The sequence below is a fragment of the Rhinopithecus bieti genome, unplaced genomic scaffold (assembly GCF_001698545.2).
Source record: "Rhinopithecus bieti isolate Rb0 unplaced genomic scaffold, ASM169854v2 scaffold_81282, whole genome shotgun sequence".
NCBI classification, from domain to species: Eukaryota; Metazoa; Chordata; class Mammalia; order Primates; family Cercopithecidae; genus Rhinopithecus; species Rhinopithecus bieti.
Genome location: NW_016830182.1, coordinates 1435847 through 1463600, shown reverse-complemented (window position 1 = coordinate 1463600; position 27754 = coordinate 1435847). Strand labels below are relative to the sequence as shown.

General features: G+C 55.1%; 1 protein-coding gene across 1 annotated transcript in view; it reads left to right on the top strand.

Moving 5' to 3' along the window:
* The window catches only part of ZCCHC24 (zinc finger CCHC-type containing 24), a 61773-nt gene extending 34235 nt beyond the window's left edge, over positions 1-27538 (top strand). Inside the window, exons 3-4 of the mRNA XM_017865224.1 lie at positions 17914-18078; positions 25892-27538. Of these exons, the coding sequence (XP_017720713.1) occupies positions 17914-18078; positions 25892-26005 (279 nt within the window). The 3' untranslated portion in view covers positions 26006-27538. The remainder of the gene's footprint in view (positions 1-17913; positions 18079-25891) is intronic.
* The last annotated feature ends 216 nt before the right edge of the window (positions 27539-27754 follow it).

Genomic DNA, 27754 nt, shown 5'->3' with positions numbered 1-27754 from the left:
CCACGTGGTTCCTCCCACTTGCCAGATTCTGGCCTTCTGGGCTTCTGGGAGCCAGGGAAGGGCAGGAGAGACAGCCAGGGCTCCGTGAGGGGCACATGTAGGGTGCTCCAGGGACTGGGGACGGTGGACTTGCTGGGGGTCCTGCCCTGGCAGAGCAGGCCTCTGGGGCTAGGAAACCTTCTCAGGGTGGGATGGTAGGGTCCCAGGGCTGAGCATGGCAGCTCCAGGAGGGGCCAAGGCCTCCTGGAGGTCTCCTGACCCTTCTTCTATCCCCACAGTTGCTTCAGACTCTCCCCAGCACTGACCTGGGACCCCAGGAGGCCTGAGCTTGGCCTTGCCTCTCGCGGCTGTGTGGGCTGGAGTCCCCTGGCCTCGGCCTCCTCCTCTGTAAAGTGGGGCACCCGTGGGCAGTGGAATGAGACCTTGGCAGTCCTGCTCTGTGCACATGCCGGGCACACTGAGCCCTAGGAGGCTGGGGCCGCCTTTCCCTCTAGGCTCTGGTTCCATCCTCTCCCTTCTGGGTTTTCTTCCGCTGTAGACTCAACACCCCTTCCGTTGAGTCCTCCTTCATGGCTCCGAAGAATTGTTTCGGGGCCCAGCAGGCAACTTGGAACAGTGGGGAAAGCCCTGGCCTGCCACCACGGGCTGTGTTCACGTGGTTCCTGCTCTGAGCCTATTTGCTCACCTGCAGGGGAGTGTGTGTGTTTAATTATAGCACCATGCCAGGGTGCCTGGTCACATTAGACTGTAAATCTAAGAACAGAGGTCAAGGCCTCTTTTTACCAGCCCCAAGGTGATTTTCACATCAGCTTTAGAGTGGACCATACCCCCAAGGGCACCTTGAGCAGGCTGACATGACAGGTTTATAGGTGATTCCTGAGGACAGGAGCCAGGGCAGACAGTTATCATGAGGCTGCCATCCATCACTGCTGCCTGCTGTCCAGTGACGGCCAGTCCTCCTTCCATCCATCATTGCCAGCACAGGACACCGTCATCACCTTCCCTTGTCCCATCCCGGCCTTGTCCCCCAGTCAGAGCCAGGGCAGCCACAGGCCAAGAGGGGAGCTCCTGCCTCAGTCTCCACAGCCCTACAGATGATTGCGGCCACACACCTGGGAGTTGCTCTCAAGCCCTCGCTCTCCTCCCCCAAGGCTAGCCCAAGTGCTGCTGACTCAACCTCCTGCCATCGCAGGGGTCTCTCACCCTTCTCCCCTCTGCCACCCCTCCCCAGACCACACCCCCACTGCCTCTCCCCAGCAATGTGGCAGCACCTCCCTAACTTGTCTCCTCATGTCCAACCCCTCTGTCCACTCACCAGCCAAAGAGATCTCACAATGCCAGGCTGACTTTCACATTTTCAATGCTTCCCTGGCTTCCCATACTCCTGGGCTGACATCCAACTCTATGATATGGTCCAGGACCGGAGTGGCCTGGCCTGTAAGCCTCAAGCCCTCCATGCTTCATGTGGTCCAGCCCTTTGCACAGGCTGCTCCAGCCCCACAGGCCCCTTTCCACTGTGACGTCACTCCTCCCCAGCCACTTTGGCCAGATGCTCCCAGAACATGGGGCTCCGCTCATCCTGAGCACATCCAGAAGGCCAGATCCGTGTTCAAGCATGCTACTTTTGTCTGATTGGTCATCATGTATTTATTGAGTACCTACTATGTGCCAGGTGCTGCTCCAGACACGGGACATTCCATAGTGAACAAGAAAGATGAGGAAAGAATGCAGTTCCCAGTCTTGCAGGATGACAAATAGTAAAGAAATTGACACCAATGGATATGCTATGCTGGTAGGTCATATTCAAAGACAGTTGTCAGGAACGGTGTCTCTGAGGACATGACAGCTTGAATAGAGAAAATGAAGCAGGAGCAAGTGGTGTGGGCATCTGGGGGAAGGGTATTCCTGGCAGAGGGAACAGCAAGTGCAGAGGCCCTGAGTGGGGCACAGATGTGCTTGGCTTGTTTGAGGAAGAGCAAGAGGGCCAGAATGGGCCTCCTGACGGCTCCAGCTCAGAGGGAGAGTTGGCTGGGAGGGGAGGGGCGGAGGCACAGTGTTGAACACATCCCCTGCCTTGCTCTCCCTTCTCCCGCCTCCTCCCCCCAGCTGGGCAGCTCTTCTCTGGGGGACACAGATGGGTGCTTGTCTTGAGAGTCCCCTTCCTCCCCCTGTTCCTCCCAACACTGGCAGTGGGGACAGGAAGTGTCGGCCCTCGCCTTCCAGCTGCCCGCGTGGGACACCACTGAGCTAGGCCGGCCTGCTCAGGGAGGGACAGAGGCCCTATTGAGCCCGTTTTCTGGACCATCAGGGACAATGGCCACACTGAGGACCAGGAACAGTGACCAGCATGCTTGCCCAGGAAGTTGCCAGGCCGCTGCCTGCCCCATCCCCACACCTCCCCTACCCCTCTGGCTTTCTCCTCCAGCTACTTCTCTCAAACTGATAGTCATGTCCAAATGGTCACTTGTCCTTCACCTGCTCCCCAGAGCCCCCTGTCCTGTGCCAGACCCACACTGGGCCCAGGGAATCAGAGGGGACCCCTACAGGGTCTCTGTCCCTGAGGAGAGGGCAGGGAAGGAGGTGACAGACACAAGAGCTGAGAGGGATGCATCCTAAGTGCTTCCTACAGAGATCCACAAGGTGCGGGGGTCCCTGGAGGGCAGGAGAGATGTCTGCTAGGAGTGCTGGTAGGGAAGGCTCCCTGGAGGAAGAGTCACACTTCTAAAGAGCTTCCGCAGCCAGAGTCGTGCTTTGAAGGCACACCCCCCAAGTGGCCCAAGCCTGGCAAAAACTAGCCTCTGTTACAGCGCCACAGGTGTGCAGAAGCAGTGGCCAGGACTTGGACTCTGTCCACTTCTCAAGCCTGTGTGCCGTCTACTCGTGGAACTATTTGCATTGGAAGGATCTTTAGGGATCATCTAGGTAAGGAATGCCAACACAAGTCATGTGTTCCTACTGCCCCTGGCCATGGCAGGGCAGGTACCATGAAAATCATACCATTCTTGCCTGTTGAGCTTGGATGTAGCTGCAGAATCCTTTACACCACAGTGCTTTGGTGGCAAGTAATGAGTGGACACACAGGGAGAAGTATTTGCCTTTCCTGATTTTACTTTATCCCCCCATCATGGACAGATGGGGAAACTGAGACCCAGGCAGGGAAGGAGCTTACCGCAGGTCACAGAGCTTGTTGGTGGCAGTGTGTTGGGGCTGGGTCAGGGGCTGGGTCAGGAAGGAGGTCAGAAACACCCACCTTACGCAGTTTAGGCTGTGAACCATCAGAGACCGGGAATGGTTGACTGCCCTGAACAGACCTTCTATGTGGCTTCCCACTCTGAAGAGGGGATCCCCATTCTTCTCTGCCACGGCACCCCATTTCTTCATAGCTCTCATCACAGTTTTAATGATCTGAATGGAATACTTACTTTTCTTTTCCTCCACGCCTGGCTGTAAGTTCATGGGGGCGGGGGTTGCATCTGTCTTTGTTAACCACCCCTCTCCAGTGCCTCGTGGGTGCCTAACTCATAGTTGTCGAGGCACACGTGAAGAGGAAGTACATGCACGTGGCGATTGGTGTTCCAAAGCTTTCCCTGCTCCCTGGCTGGTTGTTTGGCCTACAGAGGACAAGCGGGATCCCTGGGGACAGCTGGGGTCCAGGCATCAAGCTGGTCAGATACATGCCACTATATAGTAAGCAGCTAGCCTAACCTGGGTAGTCCCTGAGCTCCCTGCAGGGAAACTGAGGCCCAGAGTGCTACAATCATAAGCCAGGAGTTGTGCAGGCAGAGCAGGGAGCTAAGCTGGGGTCAACTGGCTTCTGTCCAGGCTTCTGGGCACCCAGGCTTCTTGCCACCAGCCTCCACATCTGTAGCTCAGGGGCTGACTTTTCCCGACAGCTGGGCCCACTGGGAGCTGTGTGTGTTGGTGCCAAGGCAAACATCAGTGGTGGAGGTGGGGGCAGGAGATGCCTGCAGGCTCTGTGTTCCTTTGCCTTCCTGAACAGACAGGGCTGGAGCCCCTGAGCAGCCCGGCGTCCTGCTCCACGATCATTGTTCCCAGTGATGGTTTCCAGATGCCGAGGAGTCACAGGTTTGGGGCTGGGCCAGGAGAGCCAGGCCAGCCCTCCCCAGTACCCCACTGCCACCGACACTACCACCGGTCTTGCTTTTAAAGAGATGGCCCTTTCTCCCCCAATCCAGACTGTTTCCCCGCTCAAGCACAGCAGCCTTACTGTCCTGCAACCAGCCCAGCTCCTGGGGTGAGGAGCCCCGTGCTCCACTCCCAGCTCTGACCCTAACTTCCTGTATGGCTTGAGCAAGTCACTTTGCCTTCTCTGTGCCTCAGTTTCCTGGGCTGTAGAATGGGCATATGGGGGCAGTGTCGAGGTGACAGTGTCTGACTGGACTTTAACAGACTGTGACCAGGATCCCTGGGGCGGTGGCTCCCCAGGTGGGTCCCCAGACCAGCAGCAGCTGCATCGCCCAGGCATTTGTGAGAGACTCTGGTTCTCAGGCCTCCCCAGACCTATTGATTCTGAGCTCCAGGGCTGGGGCAGCAGCATGCAGTGTACCAATGCCCCGATGGTCCTGTGCATGCTCTTATGAGCGAAGAACAGTGCGTGCTCTAGAAGCAGGGGCTCAGGAATCTGGAATCTGGAATCAGAAAGATGAGCACAGCCGTGTGGCTTCAGAATGAACCTTCGCTTCCTGCTGGGGAATGTGGACTGGCACTCCCAGCCCTGTGTGTGGTACGGTTACTGTGCAATGGTCAGCTTGGCTCCCACACCACTGAGTGCTCCTCTGGGACAGGCGCTCCCTGGGGGCAGGTCTGCACCTGGCTGGTGCTCCACCCCATCAGCACTTTAAAGGCGCTGTCTCAGACCCTAGCAAAGAGGCCATATGTGCACATAGGTTGCAGGGCGTGTGTCCAGCTTGCCTTCAGTAGGTGTGGAGGGGGTCCTAGGGTGGCCCTGTGGCACAGAGAGTGACAAGATGAGCCCTGGGGCAAGGGGGCAGAGACCAGAAGGGTCTCTGCAGGCAGGGCAGTCAAGGAGGCTTTCAGGAGGAAGTGCAGCTTCCACGGGATTTGGTTGGGAGGCAGGGTGTGCCAGGTAGTGAGACTGAGGTGTGTAAAGGTGGGTATGAAAACAAGTATCACCAGCCAGCCCCTTCTCCTTCTCCTCCCTTTTCAGGGCACCAGCGGGATTATTGTCCTGTGGGACTGTCCATAGACAAGGGCAATGAGAAGGTCAGAGCTCAAGGCCATGTAGGAGGCATGCAGTGTTGCAGCAGTCAGTCAGGCCTGGGTTTGGATCCCAGCTCTGCTGTTTCCTGGCTGTGTGACCTCAGTCAAATCTCTTAACCTCTCTGCGCCTTGGATTCCTCATCTGTAGGGGTTAAAGGGAGGATGAAATGGCTGGTGGAGGTAACCCCACCCATAGCAGGAGCTGTGAAGGTTTTAGAGCCAGGGAACCTGGGGCCCAGGCAGGGGAAGTGACCATTTGGGGACACTCTATCATCCTGCTTCCTGTAGAACTTCCTGCACAGAACACCATTGCCTTTGGGGACAGTGCAGAAAGGTCAGTTTGGGAATGTCTTTCCAGCCCCTTGGTGAAGAAGCAGGGTCAGCAGGGGTGGGAGATGTGAGGCTTCCTTCCTCCCTGCGACTGCCTGTAAAAGTCACATAAGAGCAGCTCTTCCTCTGCAGAGCACCCCCACCCCCACCTGAAGAACAGGTGCCACAGGTGTCCTTTGTACCTGTCCATGGCCTTCTGGACCTCCAATAGCTCACTCAGCAATGAGGGAATTGGGCAACAGCGAGAAAGGCCATGGTTCGAAGCCTGCTGCTTATTTGCTGTGTGACCTTGGACAGGTGACTTAACCTCTCTGGGCCTCTATTTCCTCACCTGGAAATGGGATCACAATGAAGCTACCTACAGGTTCTGTGCATGGCCAGCCCCAGCACGCAGGGGAGACTCAGCACACTCCGCCCCGTCTGTGGTTGTCATCGTCTCCTAAGCACTGTGAGCTCCAGCGCTCACCCAGAGGTGAAAAGTTTGCTTCTCTTTCTACCCATCACTGGCCAGATGAGGAGATCGAACCCCAGAGAGAGGAGGTGATTTATGTGAGGGTTTTGCGAGGTTGGAAGTCAGGCCCGCAGCCTCTTGCCAGGCAGCAGTGGGGGCCCCAGCCCCCAGGCCTCTGCCAGAGTGGCCCCAAACTGCTAACTTCAGCATTTCACTGGCCAGGACAGATCAGATTTCTTTTCTGGCACTTGGCCACCCTGCACACCCTTCCCCCATCACTATTTTGAGCTGAGCTCCCCTGTCCCCTCCTCCCAGGGCTGTGGCCCTCACACCCAAAGCCTCACTCCAGGCTGAGGCCTTTCCACCTCTTGACCCACCACCTTCCCTCCAGCCAGGGACGGCTGGGCTGCTCACGGCCGTGTCTAGCCAGGCCTTGCCAGGGACGCCTTCAGACACAGAGCCAGGGGCCAGCTGCCCTGTGCAAATGGCACTGCTAGCTCAAGACAGCCTTCCAGGGTGCTCAGCGTAGCCCAAGGGGGCATCCTGGGAGTGGACAGAGCCCACGCCACGATCAGCCCTGGCATTGCCACCTCCTATCTGTGTGACCTCCGCCCTGCCCTAACCTCTGCTGTCCACCTCACACCTCACACTTTGCAGGCACTGCCACTCCTGGTGTCCCCTCCAGCCGCCGATGGATTCTGAGTCCCAGCCTGAGCCTAGTGCTCCCATAGAAGTGAGAGGTGTGGAGGGTGTGCCTGACCACAGCACATGGAGAGGCTAGTGGAAAACAAGATGGCAGTTTGGGGAATTTCTTTTAAATTTCGGATGAAATTTCTGAGTTTGGCAAGCTGGAGGCTGGGTCAGGGCAGGACATGACCTAGGGCAGATGATGTCTCTCGCCTTTCCCGGAGCTAAGTGTGTGGTGCAGACCACAAAGTCCCCTGGAAGTTCAGGGAGAGGGCCTTCTCCAGGGTAAGGCGGCGGGTGGGTTCTTGGCTCCACAGCAGCCAACCTGGGACTTGGCAGTGGGGTGAGCTCCCAAGCAGGGCATTAGCCCTCTCTGGGCCAGGGAGACCAGGGTACCCCTGGAGCTTGCTCTTGAAGGGTACATGGCCGTTCACTGGTGAAGTGTTGGGTACAGGGAACAGCAAGAAAAAGGCACAGATGGGCAGCTTGTCACCTGCGGGGAGTGACTTTTCTTTATTGGAGTGTAAGTGCTGTGGCTGGAAGGTCAGCTGGGGCCAGAGGGGGAAGGGGCCTGAATGCCTTCAGTGTTTTGTCTCAGCTCTGCGGTGAGGCCCAAACCTGAAGTGGGCCTTCATTTAAGTATTCGGGGAGACTCTGCCTGGCCCAGCTCAGCCGGTGACTGCAGCAGGAGAGAGGGGTGTGGTCAGAAGAAAGGTCTTGCTGAGCAAACGGGACCCAAAGAGGGATGTGCAAGACCTGGAAACAACAAATGGTTTTCAAACTCAAGAGTCCCCTCCAGCAATCAGCGAACAGCAGGGAGGCTGCAAATCTTCCATCCATCCACTAAGGCAGCCAGCAATCCCTGTCTCTGCTGCAGCAGTGGAGGAAACCTCTGTCTTTTGCAATCCCTGTGATTCGGAAGCTTTCCACCCCTCTGGACCGGCCCCTCTTCCCCTCCCGCCCCTCCACTCTGATCCGTGTGGTTTGCTAAGGGAGGAAAGCCAGAGCAGGAAACAGATAACTTAGGGAGTGGCTGTTCATGTGATTAAAATGTCTTTGCTTTCCAAAAAGTTTTGCCTGAGATTACTCCAAATCGCCTGGCTGGGGTGGGATTTGGAGAGGGGGCTTCTGCTGCCTTCTGGGCAGTGGTGCCTCAGGGCCGGGCACAGGGCCTGGAGGCACTGAGTGTTGGGGTGCTTGGCACCTCTCTGGGTCCTGGAGGGGCTCCTTGGTCTCTGTGGGCCCCGTCCCCCGAATGTCTCTGTCTCCCGGCCCTTTTGGTTTGTTTCCGCATCATGTCTTGCCTCTCCTGGGCACCCTGTCGCCCCCCTCTCCTCTTATCTGCTCTGACGGGCACTCTCTCACTCCCTGCCCCTCATTCCCAACATCACGTCCTCACTCCCCGTCTCTCCAGGATCTCTCCCTCATCTCTCTGTCTCCCACTTGTTTTCTCCTCTCTATCTCCCTTCCCTCCTCTCCACACCCCCACTCCATGCCCCCCCTCCCCAGGGTTTTCCTGAGGCCTTTTCCTGTCCCTGTGAAAGCTCCCATTGTTCCCTGCACTTTGACAAACCCTAGTGTTGTGGAATCAGGATGGCATTTTTGCGGTGGCTTTGGGCTGGGAACAGGGTGGGGGGGGGAGGGGTGACAAGAGGCCAGGCCTTCTGGACCCATGCTGGGCTGCAGCAGGAACCCAGAAGAGGGGAGGGGGCCCTGGGCAAGGAGGCGAGGACGGCTGTGCGCAGACAAGGAGGCCCTTGAGGCTCCAGAGGAAGCCCCGGGTGGCCTCTTGCCGCGTCCTTCCTCCCTCCCGGCATCCTGCAGGCCGCGGCCCAGCCCGCCTGTCCCTCTGACCGCCTGCTTCCTCCGGGGCCTCCGCGGAGCCTGCAGCTGCCCGGACCAGGCTGCAGGGCTGCAGCCCTCCCACCTGCCTCCCCCAGCCATGCATGTGGACATGTGAGTGTGGAGGTCTTTGGTTGGTCCCTAAAGCAGTACCACAGAGCACAGAAGGGAAAAGCCAGGGGCTCGGCACTTGGCAGACTTGCTGCCCCTGTCTCGAGCCTCAGTTTCCTCATCTGTCATTAAGGTTAAGAGTACTGACTTCATGAGGCCGTAGCAGTGATCAGAGATAATTTCATGTGCCCTGCATAGGTCCCATGCCTGTCACTTGGGAGGTCTGTGTGGCCTCTGCCTGAGGGCATGAGTCCAAGCATGTTTTCACAGGTGTCAGTCCGACTTGGGCTTGAGCCTGGGAGTATGTGGCTGGGGAAGTTCGTGACTGGTGTGGGCCATGGTTGGGGAAATGGTCACAGGGCTGACCTCTTTGGAAGGCCTTGGACTGAGAGCTCCATGAAGACAAGGTATTCTTCATCTGTCTTGTTTCTATATTTCTGGAATTTTCCACAGAGCCTGGTGCAGAGTGGGTGCTCAATGTAAATTAGGTGAACAAATGAATATTGAGGTGGTGGCCATGGTCAGAGGTCAGAGGTGGGGCTGTGTTCCTAGGAGCAGGCTTTTTCTTTAATTTTCTCTCAACCGTCTCTTGGAGAGGCTGCGCATTCAGTGGAAAGTGTCGTTTTGGAGTCAGCAGATTGGGTTTAAGTTTCTGCTCCACAGCTGTGTGGCCTTGAGTAGGTTGGTTGGCCTCTCTGTGCCTCAGTTTGCTCTCCTGTCAAATGAAAGGGCTCTTGAGAGTCAGGTCAGAAAGCGTGTGGCACATTGTAGGTGCTCATTGAATGTTAGTGTCTCCAGCTCCACCAGAACAGCCCCCTCACATGGAAGATAGCGAAGCTCTGGCCGGGCGCGGTGGCTCATGCCTGTAATCCCAGCACTTTGGGAGGCCAAGGTGGGCGGATCACGAGGTCAGGAGATCGAGACCATCCTGGCTAACACGGTGAAACCCCGTCTCTACTAAAATACAAAAAATTAGCCGGGCATGGTGGCGGGCGCCTGTAGTCCCAGCTGCTCAGGAGGCTGAGGCAGAAGAATGGTGTGAACCCGGGTGGCGGAGCTTGCAGTGAGCCGAGATCACGACACTGCACTCCAGCCTGGGTGACAGAGCAAGACTCTGTCTCAAAAAAAAAGAAAGAAAAAGAAAAACCGAGGCTCTAAGACAGGCGTGGGAGAGCCAGGGCCCAACCTGGACCTCTGACCTCTATCCCCTGTTTACTCCACACTGCCCCAGGCTCAAAGAGAGACACTAGGGAGAATGACTAGGGACCTTCTGCCTCCTCTGGCAAGGGCCAGCAAGGCCATACAGAGGGTCCTGGGCTGGGGTCATGAGTCCATGGTCAGCCCTGCGCCCCCTCTGTGGACTAGTTGCCCCACTCCTGTGATCTCTGTTTCTGCATCAGTGGAAAGTCTTTCTCGAACTCCTGAGACTGGGGATCTTCCTCTCTGGGAAGGTAGACTGGAGCCCAGGGCCACCTCAGCGGCAGGGCTGCAGGAAAGCATGCAGACTAGGCAGACCAGGCGGGACAGGGGCCGGCAGGCAGCCCATCTGTTCTTTATTTCCTCCCCCTGCTCCTCTTGGCTCCAGTCAGAGCCTCTCAGCTGGACGCACGGTGGGGCCGGCCTTGTGCTCCATGGGAGGGCGGAGCGTGAGTGGGCTGCCAGGCACATGCTGAGTTATGGGCCTCCTGGGAGGCCGGTGACCCTGCCCAGCAGTCAGTCCAACCTCTCATTCTGGAGATGGGAAAACTGAGGCCCAGAGATGGGGAGGGATGCCCCCAGCATGCCAGGACCCATAAGAACAGCGGCCCCTTCCTGTTTCTCACCATCCCGGCTTGGTGGGTCTCTTCTTTGTGCAATCCTGACATGTTGCATAGCAGTTTAGAAAGTGACCCCACGTTAAGTGTCTTGGGCTCGGATCTGGACTGCCCCATTTCCTGGCAGTGTAGCTTGGGCAAGCCATGTAACCTCTTCATGCATCAGCGTTCCCATCTGAAACCTGGGACTAACCATACTTAGCTCATGGGTGGTTGTCAGGGCACAAAGAGTGCCTGGCCCTGACCAAAAATACCCAATGATGGAGCAACAGTGATTTCTCCATCCCAGGGCTTGGCAGGGCACAGGCCTGCGCCCCTGTGCAGATGGGAGTGGCAAGGCCAGGTCTGGGGGTGAGGCACTGACCTCAGGCTGGGAGGTATCGAGGCCTATGGCTGGAACCCATATCCAGAGAGCAGAGGCCTAGAATTCTGCTCTCTGGATATGGGGCACAGTGAAGCCTGGAGTCATGGTGTGCAGGGCACAGCCTCAGGCTCTCAGTGCCCACCCTGGTCCCCTCCCAGTCCCTGTGATTCTCTGCCTCAACAACCAAAGGCCAAGATGTCACCTCTGTGCAAAAGGGATTCACTGTCTCAAAGGGGTGAGGAGATCAAGCTTCACCCTAAAGGATCACTCACTCATGGTGGGACTTCAAGCAGCTGGGGAGGAGTGACCAGTCAGGCTCTGGTGTTACGTGACAGTGTGTGGACATGTCTGACTTCCCTTAAAATGGAAGGAGCAGAAGGGACCCAGGGGTGGGGAGTGCATTCCATGGTTGGGCAGCTAGCTCTGTGGACATGAGCATGATCCAACAGAACCAGCAGCCTGAGGCCAGCCAGCGCCCAGGCCCCAGGGTCCGCACCTGCAGGGGCAGGAGTGTGGCCAGAGCCACCATCTCTGTGGGGTTTCTGTCACCTTGGGAAAGCACAGTGCGCCCCCTAGGGGGCAGGAGGGGCCGTCTTCCAAGATGGTAACCCACTCATTAAAGGCAATTCATTCATTAAGAAAGAGAGTAAGCTGCAGAAGTAAGATCATCAACAGTCCTGTCTCTCAGCTTTTGTGGCTGCTTTCCTGCCAGTCCTGTTCTTGTGCAGCGGTTATCTTCGGATGCTTATCCTGCTCTCTTTATAAGTATTTTCCCAAACCCCTAAGAAAAATCACCATAACTATTTTAATCGCTTTGTTGTCATTCATCCAAAGGGCATAACGTAATTTAGGGAACCCAGGCATTGTAGTTGAATATTTTGCTCATTCCAGATTTACATTGTCCTAACTCATGCTGTAATGGACATTTCTGAACATCTCTTTTGTCCACATGTCTGATAATTTCCTTGGGACAGTCGCCCAGAAATGGATTTGCTTAGGATAAGGAATGCACATTTGTTTAAAGTATGAAGGCTTACAGAATTTTGAAGTTGTCATATAGAAATACAGTAGGAAAATATACCTGTTCAGTCCCCACCCAGCAGCATCTCAGAGTGCCTGTCTGCACACCTGCCTGGTTGGCCTTCACCAGATGCAGGGGCTGGAAGGACTGTAGAGGTGGAAGTGCCTCTAGAGTCACCAGATCCACCTGCCTGACCAGGGCAAAGGCCCCCTCAGCAGCCTGCCTGATACTTGTTAACTCAGCCTCTGCTTGCATACCTCCAGTAAAAGGGAGCTCACCACCTCCCAGCCAACCTCAAGAGATTTCACGCAGGAATGGGAAGAAAACACTGAACCGTTCTGAAGAAGTGCCCAGCCAGTGTGAGCCTCCTCCACATCTCTTCCCCAGCTGCTGGCTTGCCTGGGGGGCCCCTCCCACTTCCCCGCCCTGCAGTGCTGCCTTCTTTGCTCCTTGGCTTGGCTCCTCCTTCCCACCCCCACACTGGCCACAGTTTCCCACTTCCCAGGCTGCCCTCCTGTGACGATCCAAGCCCCAGTCTGGAAGTCAGAGGATCCCTCCCTCCCCCGAGCTCAGTCAGATTTACTGAGTGTGTCCTTGAGTGAGTCCTCTTGCCTCTCTGGTCCCCAAAGAGCCTGTCTGTGCTACAAGGGGTGGTTTCTGAGCTCCAGTGAGCTTTGCCTAGCCTCTTGGCAGATGTCATCCCCCAGAGGGGTACGTGGCAGGGGCCTGGGTCAGGAGAGCCTGGTCAGGCCTGGCATCCTTCCCAACCGGGCGGGTGGTGGCCCCTGCAGTGCTGTCAGCAGTTACCGTCTGTTTCATGCTGAAGTTTATGAGAAGAGGCTGTGCCTTTCTGGGAGGAGGCGGGGCTGGGGATGGTGGGGTGTGGGGGGGGTGAGTAGAGAAGCCTTTGTTCCGTTAGAAATTCCTTCTCCCCTTGGCCCTGCCCTCATTTGTAAGCATAAACAATGTCAGGACTGAACCCTTCCAGGAAGTGGCTCCTCGCTGCTGAGAGCTGCCCATAGTCCTGTCTTCTCTTCCATCCACTGCCTTTACCCCTGCCCTACAGGCCACCTCTACCAAGGTCACAGCCAAGGCCTGACACTGGACTGGGCTGAGGGGAGGCCCTAGGAATTTTCTTATAAAATTCCTGCTAGGGGGTCTCTCCCCAACAGCACAAGCCTCCATCATGGTGGGGACAATTTTGGGAGTGGCAGACAGAAGAGGTGAATCAAGTGTGGCCTTGTGGAAGAGACTGCTGGGCCTAGCCTACTGCCCTTCACGCACTGGAAGCACTTTGACAAGTCCCACCCATTCCCTGTGCCTCAGTTTCACCATCTATTAAATGGGTTGATAATGTCCCCTGCCCCACAGGATTCTAGGAGAGTTCGTTGGGGGCCTGGTGGGCTGTGGAGTCCTGAGCATAAAGCCCAGCACGCAGGTGGTGCCACACTAACGCCAGTTCTCCTTCCTCTTTCCTCAACCTCTGCCACCAGTGTCCCCAGAGCTTCTGCAGCATGGTCCTTCCATGAGAATTCTAGAAAGCGAAGACGCCTAATGCTGTTTCTTCTTTTGCTTGCCAATCCGTTCCTACCCAGGGATAGAGAGTGACCCAGATGTCCCTCCCAGGTTTCCCTCCCACGTCTGGAACCATCCTCCTGGGACTAATGCCTGCGGACCTCAGCCCTAGCCTCTGCAATACCTCAGATACCTCTGCTCCCTCTCCTAGTGCAGGCAAGGAAGAAGAGAATCACCCTGAAGTAGCCAATGGTGACCGAGCACTTGCGGTGTGCCAGCAACTGAGCTGAGACCTTTACACGCATGAATGTGTCAAACCCCAATAGCCCCGGGAGGCAGGTCCTTTATCATCATCCTGGTTTCCAGATGAGGAAACCAAGGCATGGAGAGTTTGAATAACTTGACGAGGAACCCCCCAGATAGTCACAGGCAGAACCAGATGTCATTGCAGGCATCTGGTCCTGGAGACCACAATTTGAGCCACATCCCATGCAATGGTGTGTTGGAGCCAGGCCCTCCCAGTGCCTGGCCTGACAGCAGCCATGGGAATGGTGCGCTGAGGACGTCTGGTCCTGCAGGAGGCTGGGGCCCCATCCCTTGCCTGCCAAGCAGCCCACACGCCCTGATGGATGGCTCCAGACGGCTGCTTTTCTAATTACATGGTGCGTCCATGCTTCCTGGCTCACCCCTCGCTCTTCTCTTTCATTTTCCTGTTCCCTTCAGTTCGCACTCAGTGTCTCCTTTATCTGTGTGGGTTTCCTTCCTGTTCATTTCTGAAGCAGGGGCTCAGGGAACAAATTCCCAGAGTCCACCTCCAGTGTGGCCTCAGTCCCCATGCTTCACTCTGCCCAGTGTCCTGGAATGACTTGACCCCTCCTTCTGGTACCTTGACCCCTGCCCTTTGCCCCAACTGTGTGAGGCCAGGCACCTGGTCCTGTGAGCTCTCTGAGCTAAGAGGCCTGCAGAACCAGCTCCAGAGTGGGCCTGGCTGGTGAGAGTCCCCAAGTTCCCACCTTCAATCAAGGAATCTCAGACCTCAGCATCAGGGAGGCACCCACGCCTGCCCCCTTATCCCCTCTGAAGACGTAGATGCTTCTGGGGAGACATGGGAGAGTGAGTTCATCCAGTGCTTTATTTCAGATGATGGAAGATGAGGGGTTGTGATAGAGGGGATGGCTTAGAAGCCACAGGTTGCAGACCCCAGGTGAAGGAGAAGTGGGCACCAGAAATGGTCAGAGGGACACCCACTAACTTGAGATCAACAGAGCTCAGTGTGCCTTCAGAGGCACACGTTGACCCCTCTATTACAAACTGACTGGCCCCCGGGCCCTGGCTGCCCACTGAGCACTCCCTCGGGTGTGGCTGACCCCTCTCTCAGATCTGACCAGTGCTGAGGGCAGCCCTGCCCTGGAACTCAGGCTGAAACTTCTCCCAAGAATGTTACAGCTGCCAGGAAGGCCACTGAGGATCCAAAGACTTTAGGCAGTGGGCCCAGGAGATCAGGGTGGTGTTGGTGTCACTTTCTAACTTTAGATTTGCGCACTCAGCACGCATGTCCCCCCTTAGTGTTTTGCCTGAAATTCTAGCAGGCTGTCATCGAGTGGTAGTAATGGTGCCTGGGACAAAGAGGCATGATTAGTAAAGGAAGAAACTATGTACCAATTTTATATACCACTTTTTGTTCTACATTAATAAATAATAATAGTACTAATATTCCTGTTTTGCCTTGTGTGTGAGGCACTGTTCTAAATGTTTTGCATTTAATCCTCAGCTCATTTAATCCTCAGAACAGTCTTATATGGTAGTTACTGTCCTTATCCTTGTGAAGTAACTTACCCAAGATCCCAGAGCTAGGATCTGGATCCAGAGTGTGTGCCCGTAACCATTACGCACCACTTCATAAATGGGCAGTTCCCCAAGGAAAGTTACTATGGCAACATCATCTCATAGCCCAGCGCTTCTTTAATGTAATGGCATATTAATTCCCTGGGGTTCTTGTTAAAATGCAGTTCTGATTCTGCAGATCCAAGGTGGAGCTGGAGACTCTACATTTCTAACAAGCTGGTGGCGCTGTCGCTGTTGGTCCGGGGACCACACTTTGAATAGCCACTGTGGAGAGCCTGCGTTTAAGCCTCTCCAACTCAAAGTCTGCGAAGGCCTAGTAGAGAACATAAATTCAGCTGCAGCTGGTGGGAGCAGAGGTGATGTGGAGGAAGCTGATGGGGTAGCCACTCCTTAACCTCAGCCGGCAGGGATTCTAGATCAGTGTGGTCGTATTTCTGTGTGAAATCTCCCATTTGCAAAGATTAGGGTAACTCATTCAACTTTTAAAAACACTTGCAGCTTGCATGTGAATGTTCATAATAGCATTATTCATAATAGCCAAACATTAGAGAAAGCCCCAGTGTCTATCATCCGATAAATGGGCTAATAAAACATGGCATATCCATACCATGGAATATTATGTGGCAACAAAAAAGATTGAAGTGTTGACATATGCTGTAGCATGAACAAACCTTGAAAACATGATGCTAAGTGAAACCAGACACAAAAGGACAAATGTTGTATGTTTCTACTTATATTAAATACCTAGAATGGGGAAATCCAGACAGACAGAAAGTACATTAGTGGCTGCCTAGGGCTGTGTGGGGTAAGGAAGTGGGAGTAGGATGGGGAAGGACTATTACTGGGTATAGGGCTACTTTTGGGGGGCAATAAAAATATTCTAAAATTAGATTGTGGTGATGACTGTAGAACTCTGTGAATATACTTAAAACCAATTGATTTGTCCACTTTAAATGGGTAAAATGTAAGCTACATGAATTATATCTCAGTAAAGCTGTTAAAATAACACTATGTGGGAGATAGCTTGTTTCTTTCATATATACAATGCAGTTACAAATCAACAAGAAAAATATTAGGCTACTCTTGCAGGAAAAAAGAATCACAAAGAGTAGGAACAAATCGTTCACAAAGGAAACACAAGTGATATCTTTTTTTCTTTTTTTTTTTTTTTTTTTTTTTTTGAGATGGAGTCCTTCTCTGTCACCCAGGGCTGGAAGTGCATGGGCCCGATCTCCGGCTCACTGCAAGCTCTCACCTCCCGAGTTCATGCCTTTCCCTCCTGCCTCAGGTCTCCCAACAGTAGCTGGACTACAGGCGCCCGCCACCACGCCTGGCTAATTTTTTGTATTTTTAGTAGAAACGGGATTTCACTGTGTTTGCCAGGATGGTTTCGATCTCCTGACCTTGTGATCCGCCTGCCTCAGCCTCCCAAAGTGCTGGGATTACAGGCATGAGCCACCGTGCCCAGCCAACACAAGTGATTCTTAAATGCATGGCAAATTCACTCTTGCTCATAATAAAAGACACACAAGTCAAAGCTCCTCTGAGAAGATTTTCTACCTCTTAGATTGGTGATAATGAAAACTCTGTTGATGCTGATGTGGAATGTTAAGTTGGGATACCTGCAGTATGTGGGGAGGGGCAGTGGGAATTTGCTCTTTAAAAATTAGTGGTGCTCATACCCATTGACCCAACAATTTTACTTCTATATTCACAAATACACTCACACATGTGCAAAATGATACACATATGAAGTTGTTCATTATAGCATTGTTTGTAATGATGGAAGAACAGAAACAAGCTAGATGTTCTAAAATAGTAACTGGTCCATGCACTATGGAGCTTGCATGGACTCATACTGTGTGCAGCTGTTAAACCGAATGCAGTAGCTCTATTTGTAGTGATGTAGGGAAAACTCTAACATGTATTATTCAGTAAGAAAACAGTAGCCAGGCACAGTTGTATGCACCTGTAGTCCCAACTACTCAGGTGGCTGAGGCAGGAGGATCCCTTGAGCCCAGGAGTTTGAGTCCAGCCTGGCCAATATATTGAGACCCTGTCTCGAAAAAACAAAATAAGATAAAGTTTTAAAATGGAAGATGCAGAACCAGATGGATAATCTGTTTCCATTTTCATAAGGGAAAAGAATGTATGTACAAATTTGTATGTCATAAGCATCTATAAATGCAGGGCCCGCCTTTGGAGTGGTATGAGGAAAACTGGATTGCCTCCTAGTAGAGGAGCTGACTGGGTGCAGGGAGGAGGAAGACTCATTGGCATTGCCACCAGTTTCTGTGCTTGTATTGCCTCTTCAATGACCCTTTAAAGCACACTGCTGGGTAGGCCAAAGAGTGCCTGTGTGCAGGCCCATGAGACCAGCTGCCCTTGATGACGTGTGAGTTAAGGAAGTAATTTCCAACCACCACTGAATACTTTACTCCTTAAATCTAGAAGAGACGTGCCCCTCTGTTTTTTCACCATCTCCTCTGTTTTCTGTTCCCCATGTGTCTCTCAGCCTTTGGATCCTGTCTGTGCTCTGGGGACATCCCTGATATTATCTAGACTGGGGACAAAAGGGGCCTGTACACATGGACACAGGACATGAAGACTGAGGCAGAGGCCAGGGGAGCCCCATGGGGCATCATCTTGGCCTTTGGACCCCAATCCCCTGTGTTTGCTTCCTGCCCCGTAGGCACGCCCCAAAGGCGAGGGCCTGACTCCATACCAGGGCAAAAAGCGCTGCTTCGGCGAGTACAAGTGTCCCAAGTGCAAGAGAAAATGGATGAGTGGAAACTCCTGGGCCAACATGGGGCAGGAGTGCATCAAGTGCCACATCAACGTGTACCCGCACAAGCAGGTGAGCCAGGTGGGCTGGGGCCTTCTCGGAAGGACCATGGGAGGGCGACTTTTCCCTTACCGGGCCTCAGTTTACTCCCTCCTATGAGGGATATCTCTCTAAGTTGACCCTTTCTTTCCTTGTCTCATCTGAAATGGGAGGGAAGGGAAGGGAAGGAGAATGATGGGGCAACTGTACCAACATCTTGAGACCAGGGAATCCCAGCAAATTGTAAAACTAGTGAACAGGGCTTGCTGTTGTGAGACAGAGACGTGAGGACAGCAGGAAGCAGCAGAAAACTCCAATTTCCTTCCTTGATCCATCCAGTTGGCCAGTGTCAACAGGGAGGCTGTGTGCACCAGGCCCAGGCATGTGGGAGGGATGGGGCCAGCTCCTCCTAGGAAGGTCTTACCTCAGGCAGCTGCACAGGAAAGCCACTCAGAGGAGCTGCTGCTGACTCGGGGACCTGGAGGACAGGGGGAAGCTAGGCCTATCACAAGTTGGGGGCTGGCCATCCTAGGAAGAGGGCACAGCAGGTACAAATGCCCTGAGGCCATAAGGACTTGGAGTGCTCCAGGCCCACAGCTCAGTGAAGGCGCAGGAGAGGGCAGTGAGAGGCTTGGGGCAGAGGGCTAGATGGGGCTGTCACAGAGCCCTGGGGGCACTCGAGGAACCCAAGAGCAGCAGGGCTTTCAGATTCATTTTAAGTCAGTTACTCTGGTTGTGTGCAGAGATTGAGTGGGGAGACCAGTGGGAAAGACAACACCATAGCCCTCATACAAGCTGGGAGGGGACTGAACTCTGGAGGTGGCTCTGGAGCTGGATGCGACACCAAGCATCACCAGATTGGTGGTGGAATGTGGGGGAAGAACAGGAGCCCAGGAGAACAGTTCCACCCCAGGCAGGCTAGAGCACCTGAGTGGATGGAGGAGGTTGTTCCTGAACTGGGCAGCCTGGCGGGGACACAGGTGCTGGAAATGAAAGCAGGGCTCTTCTGATACAGATTACATTTGAGATGTTCGCAGTAATCCAATTAGAGACGTCAAGAAGGCGGTTAGATTTGTAATTCTGAAGCTCATGTGAGAAGTCAAGATGGCCCATACATAAGTGGGTGTCATCAACCCAAACACAGTAGGGAATGGATTTGAGTTCCTGTAGAAAGAATGTGGACAGAGTAGAGAAGGGGTTCCCTAGACCAAGTGTTGCTGAATCCCAGTGTTTGATGGTCAGATAGAGGAGGAAGACCCAGTAAGGAGAAGGAGAACCAGGGAGCGTAGAGTCCTGGAAGCTGGGGGTGGGGTTCAGGAAGTGCTGTTGGAGGCTTGACTGGTGCTTGGTGCTCAAATGTCAGGTATAGAGACCACAGAGGAGTGCCTTGGAAATTTGGCAATAAGGAGGTGGTCCTCAAACTTTTACAAAGCAAAACAAAAGTATCACTTTTACCTGGGGAACTTGAACTACAACCAGGGTTTGAGAAGCACAGAAGCCCGGCCAGTCAGGTGTGAGGGCGAGAGTGGAAGTGCTGATTTGTAGCTGGCCTGGAGGTCAGGGCAGTGTCCATGGAGCAGTGTCAGGGGAGGCTGGTGTGGATCTGGCTGCAGAGGGAATGCCTCATTGTCCACTCTCTTGAGGAGAGTTTGATTGTGGAGAGAATCACAGCAGTAGCCACAACCAGGAAGGAGCCCTGGAGCTAGGTGTTGTGGAGATGGTAGAGCCTGGAGCCCAGTGCAGTCTGGTGAGAATGATCTAGAAGACAGCAAAAGGCTGATGATTCAGGGGCAAAACGGGGGATGCTTCACCTATCAGCACAGGAGGGAGGGAGAAGAGGGGGTAATTAGGAAGGTCCATGGGTTGGATGGTGCAAGAAGAACCTCACATCCAACGCTTCTGTTTTCTCAGCAAATGGAAGACAAAGTTCTCAGGTAGGAGTGAGGCGGGCTGGGGTGGGCTTGAGGAAGGACGAGCAAGGAAGCAGCCTGCTAGGGAAAGCTGGCTGGACCACCCAGCCGCATCCCAGGCCCGGGGGAGGTGCGTGATCCTAATGCAGTGGCAGGTGTCAGCCTAGTTCCGTGACTTGCTCCAGCACAGCTCGCCTGGCAGGTGCAGGCCAGGCCTGGTGTACAGAGGGTCCACAGGACAGAGGTTGGCTGGGCGAGCACTCCAGAGGGCAGACGGCTCGGGGGTGGGCATATTTGTAAAAGCATGACGACCGTGCTTCATCATGGGGCATCAGCAGGGAGGGGAAGCTAGAGAGGCCCGGTGGAGAGGGAGGCTGGGTGGGCCTGTGGACTGGGTGGAGTCTGGGAGCCAGTGGAATGGAAGGAGAAAAGGAGGGGGCAGAGACGGGTGGTTTCTGAAGAAGCCCAAGTCTAGGGTGTGGCTGAGGGGTGGTGGGAGGGAAAGGTCACTGTCGATGAGGTAGCGGGGGGATGGAGGAGCCAGGGGTGGGGTGGGCCTTCCATGTGTGCTGAGTCACCACAAAGGACAAGCAGACAGAGGAGGCAGGAGGGGAGAGAGCTCTGGGAGCTATTGGGGGAAGGCTCCCCTGAGGGAGAGATGTGGGGCAGAGTTCTGATGGGGTAGAAGGTCAGTAGACTGGGGGCATGGAGGATAGCTTGGAGCCTGGAAGGGCAGATAAGTGGTCTGGGAGGGAGGAGGGGAGGAGGGAAGGCAGATAATGGTTGCTGGCTGGGGGCAGGAGTCAGGAACAGCCCAGTTTCTGCAGGGCCTCAGATGTATGGGGGCTGCTAGGGTCTGTGCTGACCGTCCTGGGGGCTGGGTCCTTACAACCCCCTCTGTGACTTAAGCAGAGAGGCAGCGCCCAGCCCATGCACCCAAGCCCCACAGGAACCGAGTCTCTGCAGTGGCTCCAGCCCTCGGCCCCTGCCCCGATATCACCCCAGCATCTGGCTGGGCAGGGCTCCTCACCATGCCCCTTCCATAATGCCAGGCCCATTCCTGGCTTATGTCACCATCCCCAAGCTGGCAACGGCCTCACCTGCCTCGCCATCTCCATCCTGCCAAGCTCAGTCCCAGCACAGCCTCCCTGACCACCTGTCCCCCATCTCCACATTCAGGATCAGCTCTCCCAGGACCCAATCTAAAGGATCCCTCAAGAGCGTGTGTCTGGGCCCTTCCCCTCTCCCAGTCGTTAGGCTACTGTTTAGCACCTACTGTGTGCACTGGGGACACTGAGGCCCCAAGAGGAGACAGGACTTGAGCAGGGTGACCAGTCAGCTGGTATCAAGGGGACTTGGAACCCAGGTCTCCCACCACCCAGGGCTCGATCTCTCCTGAGCTCCCAAGCTGGGAGGGGGTGGGAGGGTGGTGCCTCTCTATCCCCCAACTGTCGAGAGCCTTTGAAGAGTGCAGCGGTGGTGCTCCCCATGGCGCCCTGTGGTGGAGAGGGCTGGTTTATTTCTCCTGCACCACAGAGCCCTGACCTGTGCGGCCTCCGTCTCTGGAGAACCCTCCACCTCCCCACTCTCCTGGCCGCCACATCTGCTTCCTGTCAGCCTCCAGCTGCAGCTCCCCCTGCCGGCTCTGGTCCCCCCAAGAAGAAAACACCACTGGGCCTTGCCTTGCTGCAGGGAGTGGGGGAGGCCCTCCACCACGGTCAGCCCCAGCTGCAGTGTTTCCCGTCCACAGAGGGGAGTGTCTTGACAGCTTCCCCAAGCATCTCGCCCAGTGGCAGGCCAAGTGGGGCTGAGCAGTCGGACCAGGGCCCACAGAGGGAACCTGCACCATTGGGTCACGGCCAAGGAGGGGGCGCAGCTCAGATGAGCCCAGGAGGGCGCTGGCAAGGATGTTTCGAGAGCATTTCACCCGGGACTTCGCTGCTTCCCCTGCCCCCATGCTGCCCCAACCCTATATAACACATGACACCAATACTGGCCAACATTTTGAGTGTTCTCTATGTGCCAGGCACTGTTCTAATCCCTTTGCATAGACTAACTTACTCTTCACAGCAACCCTATCATGTAGCGTTAGCCTACAGACTTAGCCCCCATTTTATGGAGGAGAAAATTGAGTCCCAGAGAAGTTAAGTGATTTGCTACAGGTCACACTGTGATCACTAAGTCATCCAGAGCTTTTTATGGTTATAAAATGCTTTAAGACAGTCATCTCTGCTGGGCGCAGTGGCTCACACCTGTAGTCCCAGCACTTTGGGAGGCCGAGAGGATTGCTTGAGCCCAGGAGTTCAAGATGAGCCTGGTCAATATAATGAGACTTCATCACTATAAAAAAATTTTTTTAAACAATTAGCCAGGTGTAGTGGTGCATGCCTGTGGTCTCAGCTACTTGGAAGGCTGAGGTGGGAGGATTCACTGCACTCCAGCCTATGTGACAGTAACCCTGTCTCTAAAAAAGACAGTCGGCCAGGTGTGGTGGCTCACGCCTGTAATCCCAACACTTTGGGAGGCCAAGATGGGTGGATCACTTGAGGTCAGGAGTTCAAGACCAGCCTGACCAACATAGTGAAACCCATCTCTACTCAAAATACAAAAATTAGCTGGGTGGTTGTGTGCACCTGTAATCCCAGCTACTTGGGAGGCTGAGGCAGGAGAATCGTTTGAACCCAGGAGACCGAGGTTGCACTGAGCCAAGATAACACTACTGCACTCCAGCCTAGGTGACAGACTGAGACTCTGTCTGAAAAAATAAAAATAAATAAAAAGTAAAAAGAAAACAGTCATCTTATTTACTTCTCTATCACAGACACACACACACACACACACACACACACACACACACACACAACTAGGAAAAAGGCAATGAATGTTATTAACCTCCCACCCAGGTCCCAAAAGGACAAGTCAAGGTTGTGGAGAAGAAAGGTCCTTCCCAACAGCCCTTGGCTGATAGGTGGCAGAGCTGGCATGCAAAGCTCTGTCTGTCAGACTTTGGTGATACCATGTCATACGGAGACACTGCAGAAGACACCAGACACAGAGTGTTCCAGAACAGTCTTCAAAACAAACTGGCGGCGATGACCCCTTTAGTCTCCATGGAGGTTCTGCGCTCAGTCCTGGGCCTGCCAAACCTCTGTCGGCCCCAGAGATGAAGACTCAGAAGGCAGATGCCAGTCAGGGTGGGTGCAGCTGGCAGGTGCCAGTCAATTTCCAGGGGAGAGCGCTGTGCCTGTGAAGATGGCCTTCCCTCCACCAAACACAGGAGGTGCTGTCCTGGGGACAGAAAGCCAGGGACTCAGGCTGGGAGGGAGTGCAGCAGTCTGGGGTGGGCACTGGTCATAAGCTGGTCCTGAGCCCCAGTACAGTGCAGCCAGTGGGGCCAACTGCAGGCAGTAGGCAGCATGTCCCTGCAGCACAGGGCTTGGTAACAGCATGTGTGGCGGGAAGGCCACACACCTACCACCTCCTCATTGCAGGCCCCAGGGATGTCCCTAATGTCTTGGAGCCTCAGTTGCCTCATCTGTGGAAACTCCCTTCCCCATACATCTGTGGCCTGTTTCCTCCCTGTGCCACTCACAGGGAAGTGGTGACATTAGGTGTGTTCCAGAGTGGCCTGACTTAGGTGGCAGTACTTTGCCACATAACGTGTAAGCCATGGGGAGTGAGGGCTGTGTGGGCCCTGCTGAGTCTGGCCTTTCTGGCCTGTCCTGGAAGACTGGGTGCAGGAAGAGGCCCTGGCCAGCCGAGGGGGTGGGGGCTGCAAACCAGCTTGGGTTTGGGCTGCTGGAGGGGTCACTTCACGACTATACTAATCGGACAGTCCTTGGGAGCCAAGCAGAGTCTGTGGCTGGATCTCCAGGATGAGGCGACAGGGACCCAGATTCTAACTCAAGGTGGAAAAGCCTTCTTACAGTCCAGGCAGTAAACTGAGCTGTGGGCTCTGCCAGCAGGCCTAGGGGCACCCAAGCCCTAGATGGAGGAGCTGTTGGAGGTCTCCCTGGGACATCCAGGAGAGCAGGGAACTTACCCTTCCTAGGTCCTTTCACCTTGGGATCTTGGCTCAATTTTGATGGCCCTGCACCAGCTGGTGTCCCCCTCCCACTGATAAGACAAAGCACAGACAGCTTCTGCATGCCGGGCTCTTTGTATTCATTATCTCCATTGAGTTGTCTGGTGAGAACAAGCCCATGAAAAAGCTGGTATCAGCATCCCTGTTCACAGATGGGAGCATGGAGGCCAGAGGGGGCAGGTGGCCTACCCAAGGTCACACAGCTCTTAGGTAGAAGAACCGGCATTCGAGCCCAGGTCTGACAGGAAGTCAAACTCCTCTCTTCCCTGGCCAGGACGAAAGCTGGACAGGGAAGCCAGTCATCTGAAAGCCCTTTGAGATGTGGTTGACATGTCTGACTTTCCTTCCAGGCCTTGGCTTTGTGACTTTAAGCCTGGGAGCACAGAGCTGGGTTTTATGACCCCTGGGCCAGGGGCAGGAGGGTGCTCCCTGGATCAGAACCCTCCCACCACAGTCTCCCCACCTGCCTTCTAGAACCTTCTGACTCTTCCATTCCCAGACCACTCTGAGTGTCCCCTTGGGGCCAAGACTGTGGATTGGGTGGAGAAGCCAGCATACTACTTTTGAGCCATTCACAGCCTACCCAGGGGGACAGAGCACACCCTCTGCTGCCCTCCCCTGCCATCCCAAGCCATGGTCTGCAGTCCGGGTTCTCCTGCCCCCTCTCCTAGGCATATGGCCCCCCGGCTGGCCCTAACCAGCTTCCCGTGAGACCCCCATGTCCATGCAGGGGACCCTTCTGCAGGCAGGGGCTCCAGCTGGAGAGAAGGCAGCATCCCCGTGAGCTGGGCAAGAAAGCGTCCACTTAGGAGCTGCTCCTCATGGCCTCCATAAACTCTCCAGGGAAACAAGTCTTCGCCAGCTTTGGCGAAGGGGAGGAAAAGAAGGGGAGGAAAAGAGCGAGTGGGGAAGCTCCCTACCTAATAGAAATGTGCTCGTCTGTACCTTCCGCTGTCCAGTTCACTCACTCCCAAGTGTCTCTCTGGATCCTCACAGTCCCCCTGCAAACGAGGCACTGTCAATGGCCCACTTCACAGATAAGGAAACAGAGGCTCCCTGTGATCACCCAGTGAGTGGGTGGCATGATAGGCCCGGCAAGTCACCTCCCTTCTCTGGGCCTCAGTTTCCCTGTTAGAAAACTGAGGTTTCATTCTTGCAGCCTCAACAAATAGGGCACTGGGCCAGCCCTGAGATGTGGGGGTCAGTCAACACCCTGGCTCTGACCTCATGGAGCTCGCTCACCAAAAGCCCGAAGCACTGTGACTGTGTCCGAGTTAGGCTTCCCTTGAGTTCTGAGGCCACACAAGCAGGGGTGCAAGTGGAGAGTGGCCAGGGAAGAGGCGCCGGATGCTGGGGTCAGATGTGGGTCCAGGCCTCTGTTGCTGTGGGCCTGGGTTTCCTCATCTGGACAGGCTGCACCCGTGTCCTGCCTCTAACCTGGTGAGCTTCAGGTGCTGGCTCCTCAGGGAGCACTCAGGGCAGAGCAGAGTAGTGCACATAGCCAGGGTACTGAGCACAAGACCCCTCCACAGCCGTGGCCCAGCCCAGGGCCCCACCTGTACCCCAGGACTCAGATGCCTGCATGCGGGCTCAGCAGGAGGGCCCCGACACCGTGATTGAAATGACCTGTGACCACAGGTGCGCCCTCCCCACCCTGCATCGGGTGTGTGTCTCTCCCTCTCTGTGTCTGTCAGTCTCTGTCTCTGTAGAGATGTGCATCTCTGTCTGTCTGGTCCCCTCCCTGTGTACCTGTCTCACCTGTCTGTCTCCGTGTGTCTCTCCCTGTCTGTCTCTGTGTTTCTATCTTTCTCTCCCCTCACTCCCCTGGGCCTCTTCCTCCTTCTCTCTGCAGAGACCCCTGGAGAAGCCTGACGGCCTGGACGTGTCCGACCAGAGCAAGGAGCACCCGCAGCACCTCTGCGAGAAGTGCAAGGTCCTGGGCTACTACTGCCGTCGCGTGCAGTGACTGGCTGCCCGCCCGCACCCAGAGCCGCCCCCCACCAGCCCAAGGAGACGCTGCTTCCCTGTGCTGCTCCAAGGCGCTGCGTGTCGCCCTGTGCGTGGGGTGTCCTCGCAGGCCTGCGGGGCTGGGCCGGGGGCTCTTAGCGTCCTTGTCTTGTGTGTGTTGACAAACAGTGTTACTGACATCGCTGCCCCCACAGGCCAGGGAAAGCAGGGAGTCCGGGGCTCTTTGCAGGCGGGCCTGAGGTCTCTGTAGAGGGGACAAAAGCAAGCAAAAGCCCGTGTCCAAGAGCCCCGAGTATCCCCACAGACTCTCCTCTGAGAGCCTCTTTGGGGTGAGCAGCCTTGTATTGGCCACAGGTGCACTAAATTTACTGTGAATCCCAAACCTCCCCCAGACCAGCCAGGCCGCCTGCCCCGACCCAGAACCTTCCGGTTTGCCCTGTATGGAAAGCCACTCTCGGAAATCCCTGTTTCTTTCCTGAGTCAGCAATCGTGGCAAGGTGACATGTGTTCTAGCAGCTGCTGGGGAGTGGACCTTTCTGTCCCTTTCCCACCTTAAGCCCCAAATCCTGACCCCCCTGACATCACTGGCATTGCACCTGGGTGTGCCCCCTCCCTACCCTATGGACCCAGATAGGAGGGGTTAGGCACAGGGGAGGCACGGAACGCTGGACGGATGTGTCCTGGGGAACGTGAGCAGCCCCTCCCACGACCCCCACCAGACTGCCTTAGGTTTTGTCAGTCCCACTCCCGTTCCTTCCCCTGTGCCTCCCACCCACGCTGGGGGTCCACATCAAGGTAGTTTGGCCCAGCGTGGAAGCCCAGCGTGTCTGTTCTAGCAGAAAGGACGCAAGCCTGGCGTTCTGGAGACCTGGGCTCAAGTCCTTGCCCTGCTGCTGATGCATTCTGTCACCTTGGGCAAGGAATTCGCATCTCCGGGCCTCAGTTTCCCCATTAGTTAAATGACAGTATAACACTAGAGAGCAGAGGGCCCATTTCAGCTCTGTTGTTCTGGGATTCATGTTGGCCAGTGCTGTGTCCTGGAGCTTTATTTGGGGAGTTTCACCCAGAATGGTGGGAGAAACCTCCCAGGTGCCAGATACCCCGCACCGTGACCCCTCACTTGGTGTCTTAGGAAGTCAGGCTGAGGGATGCTGAGTCCTCCCCTGCTGGCCCCTACAGCCCCAGCCCTGCTTTTCATCCCCAACCCCTGCAAACATGGAGGAGCCTCCTCCTTCTCACCTCGGTCTCCTAGCCCCTCACGTGGGGAACCCTAACACAAGCCACAGAACCCCTCTTTTCTAAAATGGGGACAGTAATTTCCTACCTCCCAAGGGAGCAGAGAGGCCTCGTGGCACGTCCCTGGCCAGGGAATCCACTGTCCTGACTGGCAGCGGGATCGTGCCCTCCTCTGTCTCCCGGATGAGAAGCCCCGTTTCCATAGTCATGACCCTTCCTTTCTCCCGGCTGTCAGAACTGGGTTTCTTGATTTTGCCCCTACATTATGCCTCTGTGGGAAAAAAAAAAAAAAAAATCAGACCACGAAATGGGCCTGAAATTCAGTGTTTACCACGGCCTCAAGGATGCCCACCTGGTGTCCAGTTGCCTTTTGTATTCAAATGAAAATGCTTTGTACAACTGAGGAGTTACAGTGAAGTGTTAACCAGGGGTCCAGGGAGCGAGTTGAAAAGATGGAGTGAGTGTATTTGCAGCCAGGGAGCTGCAGGGTGGATTTGAGGGGCCATACCCT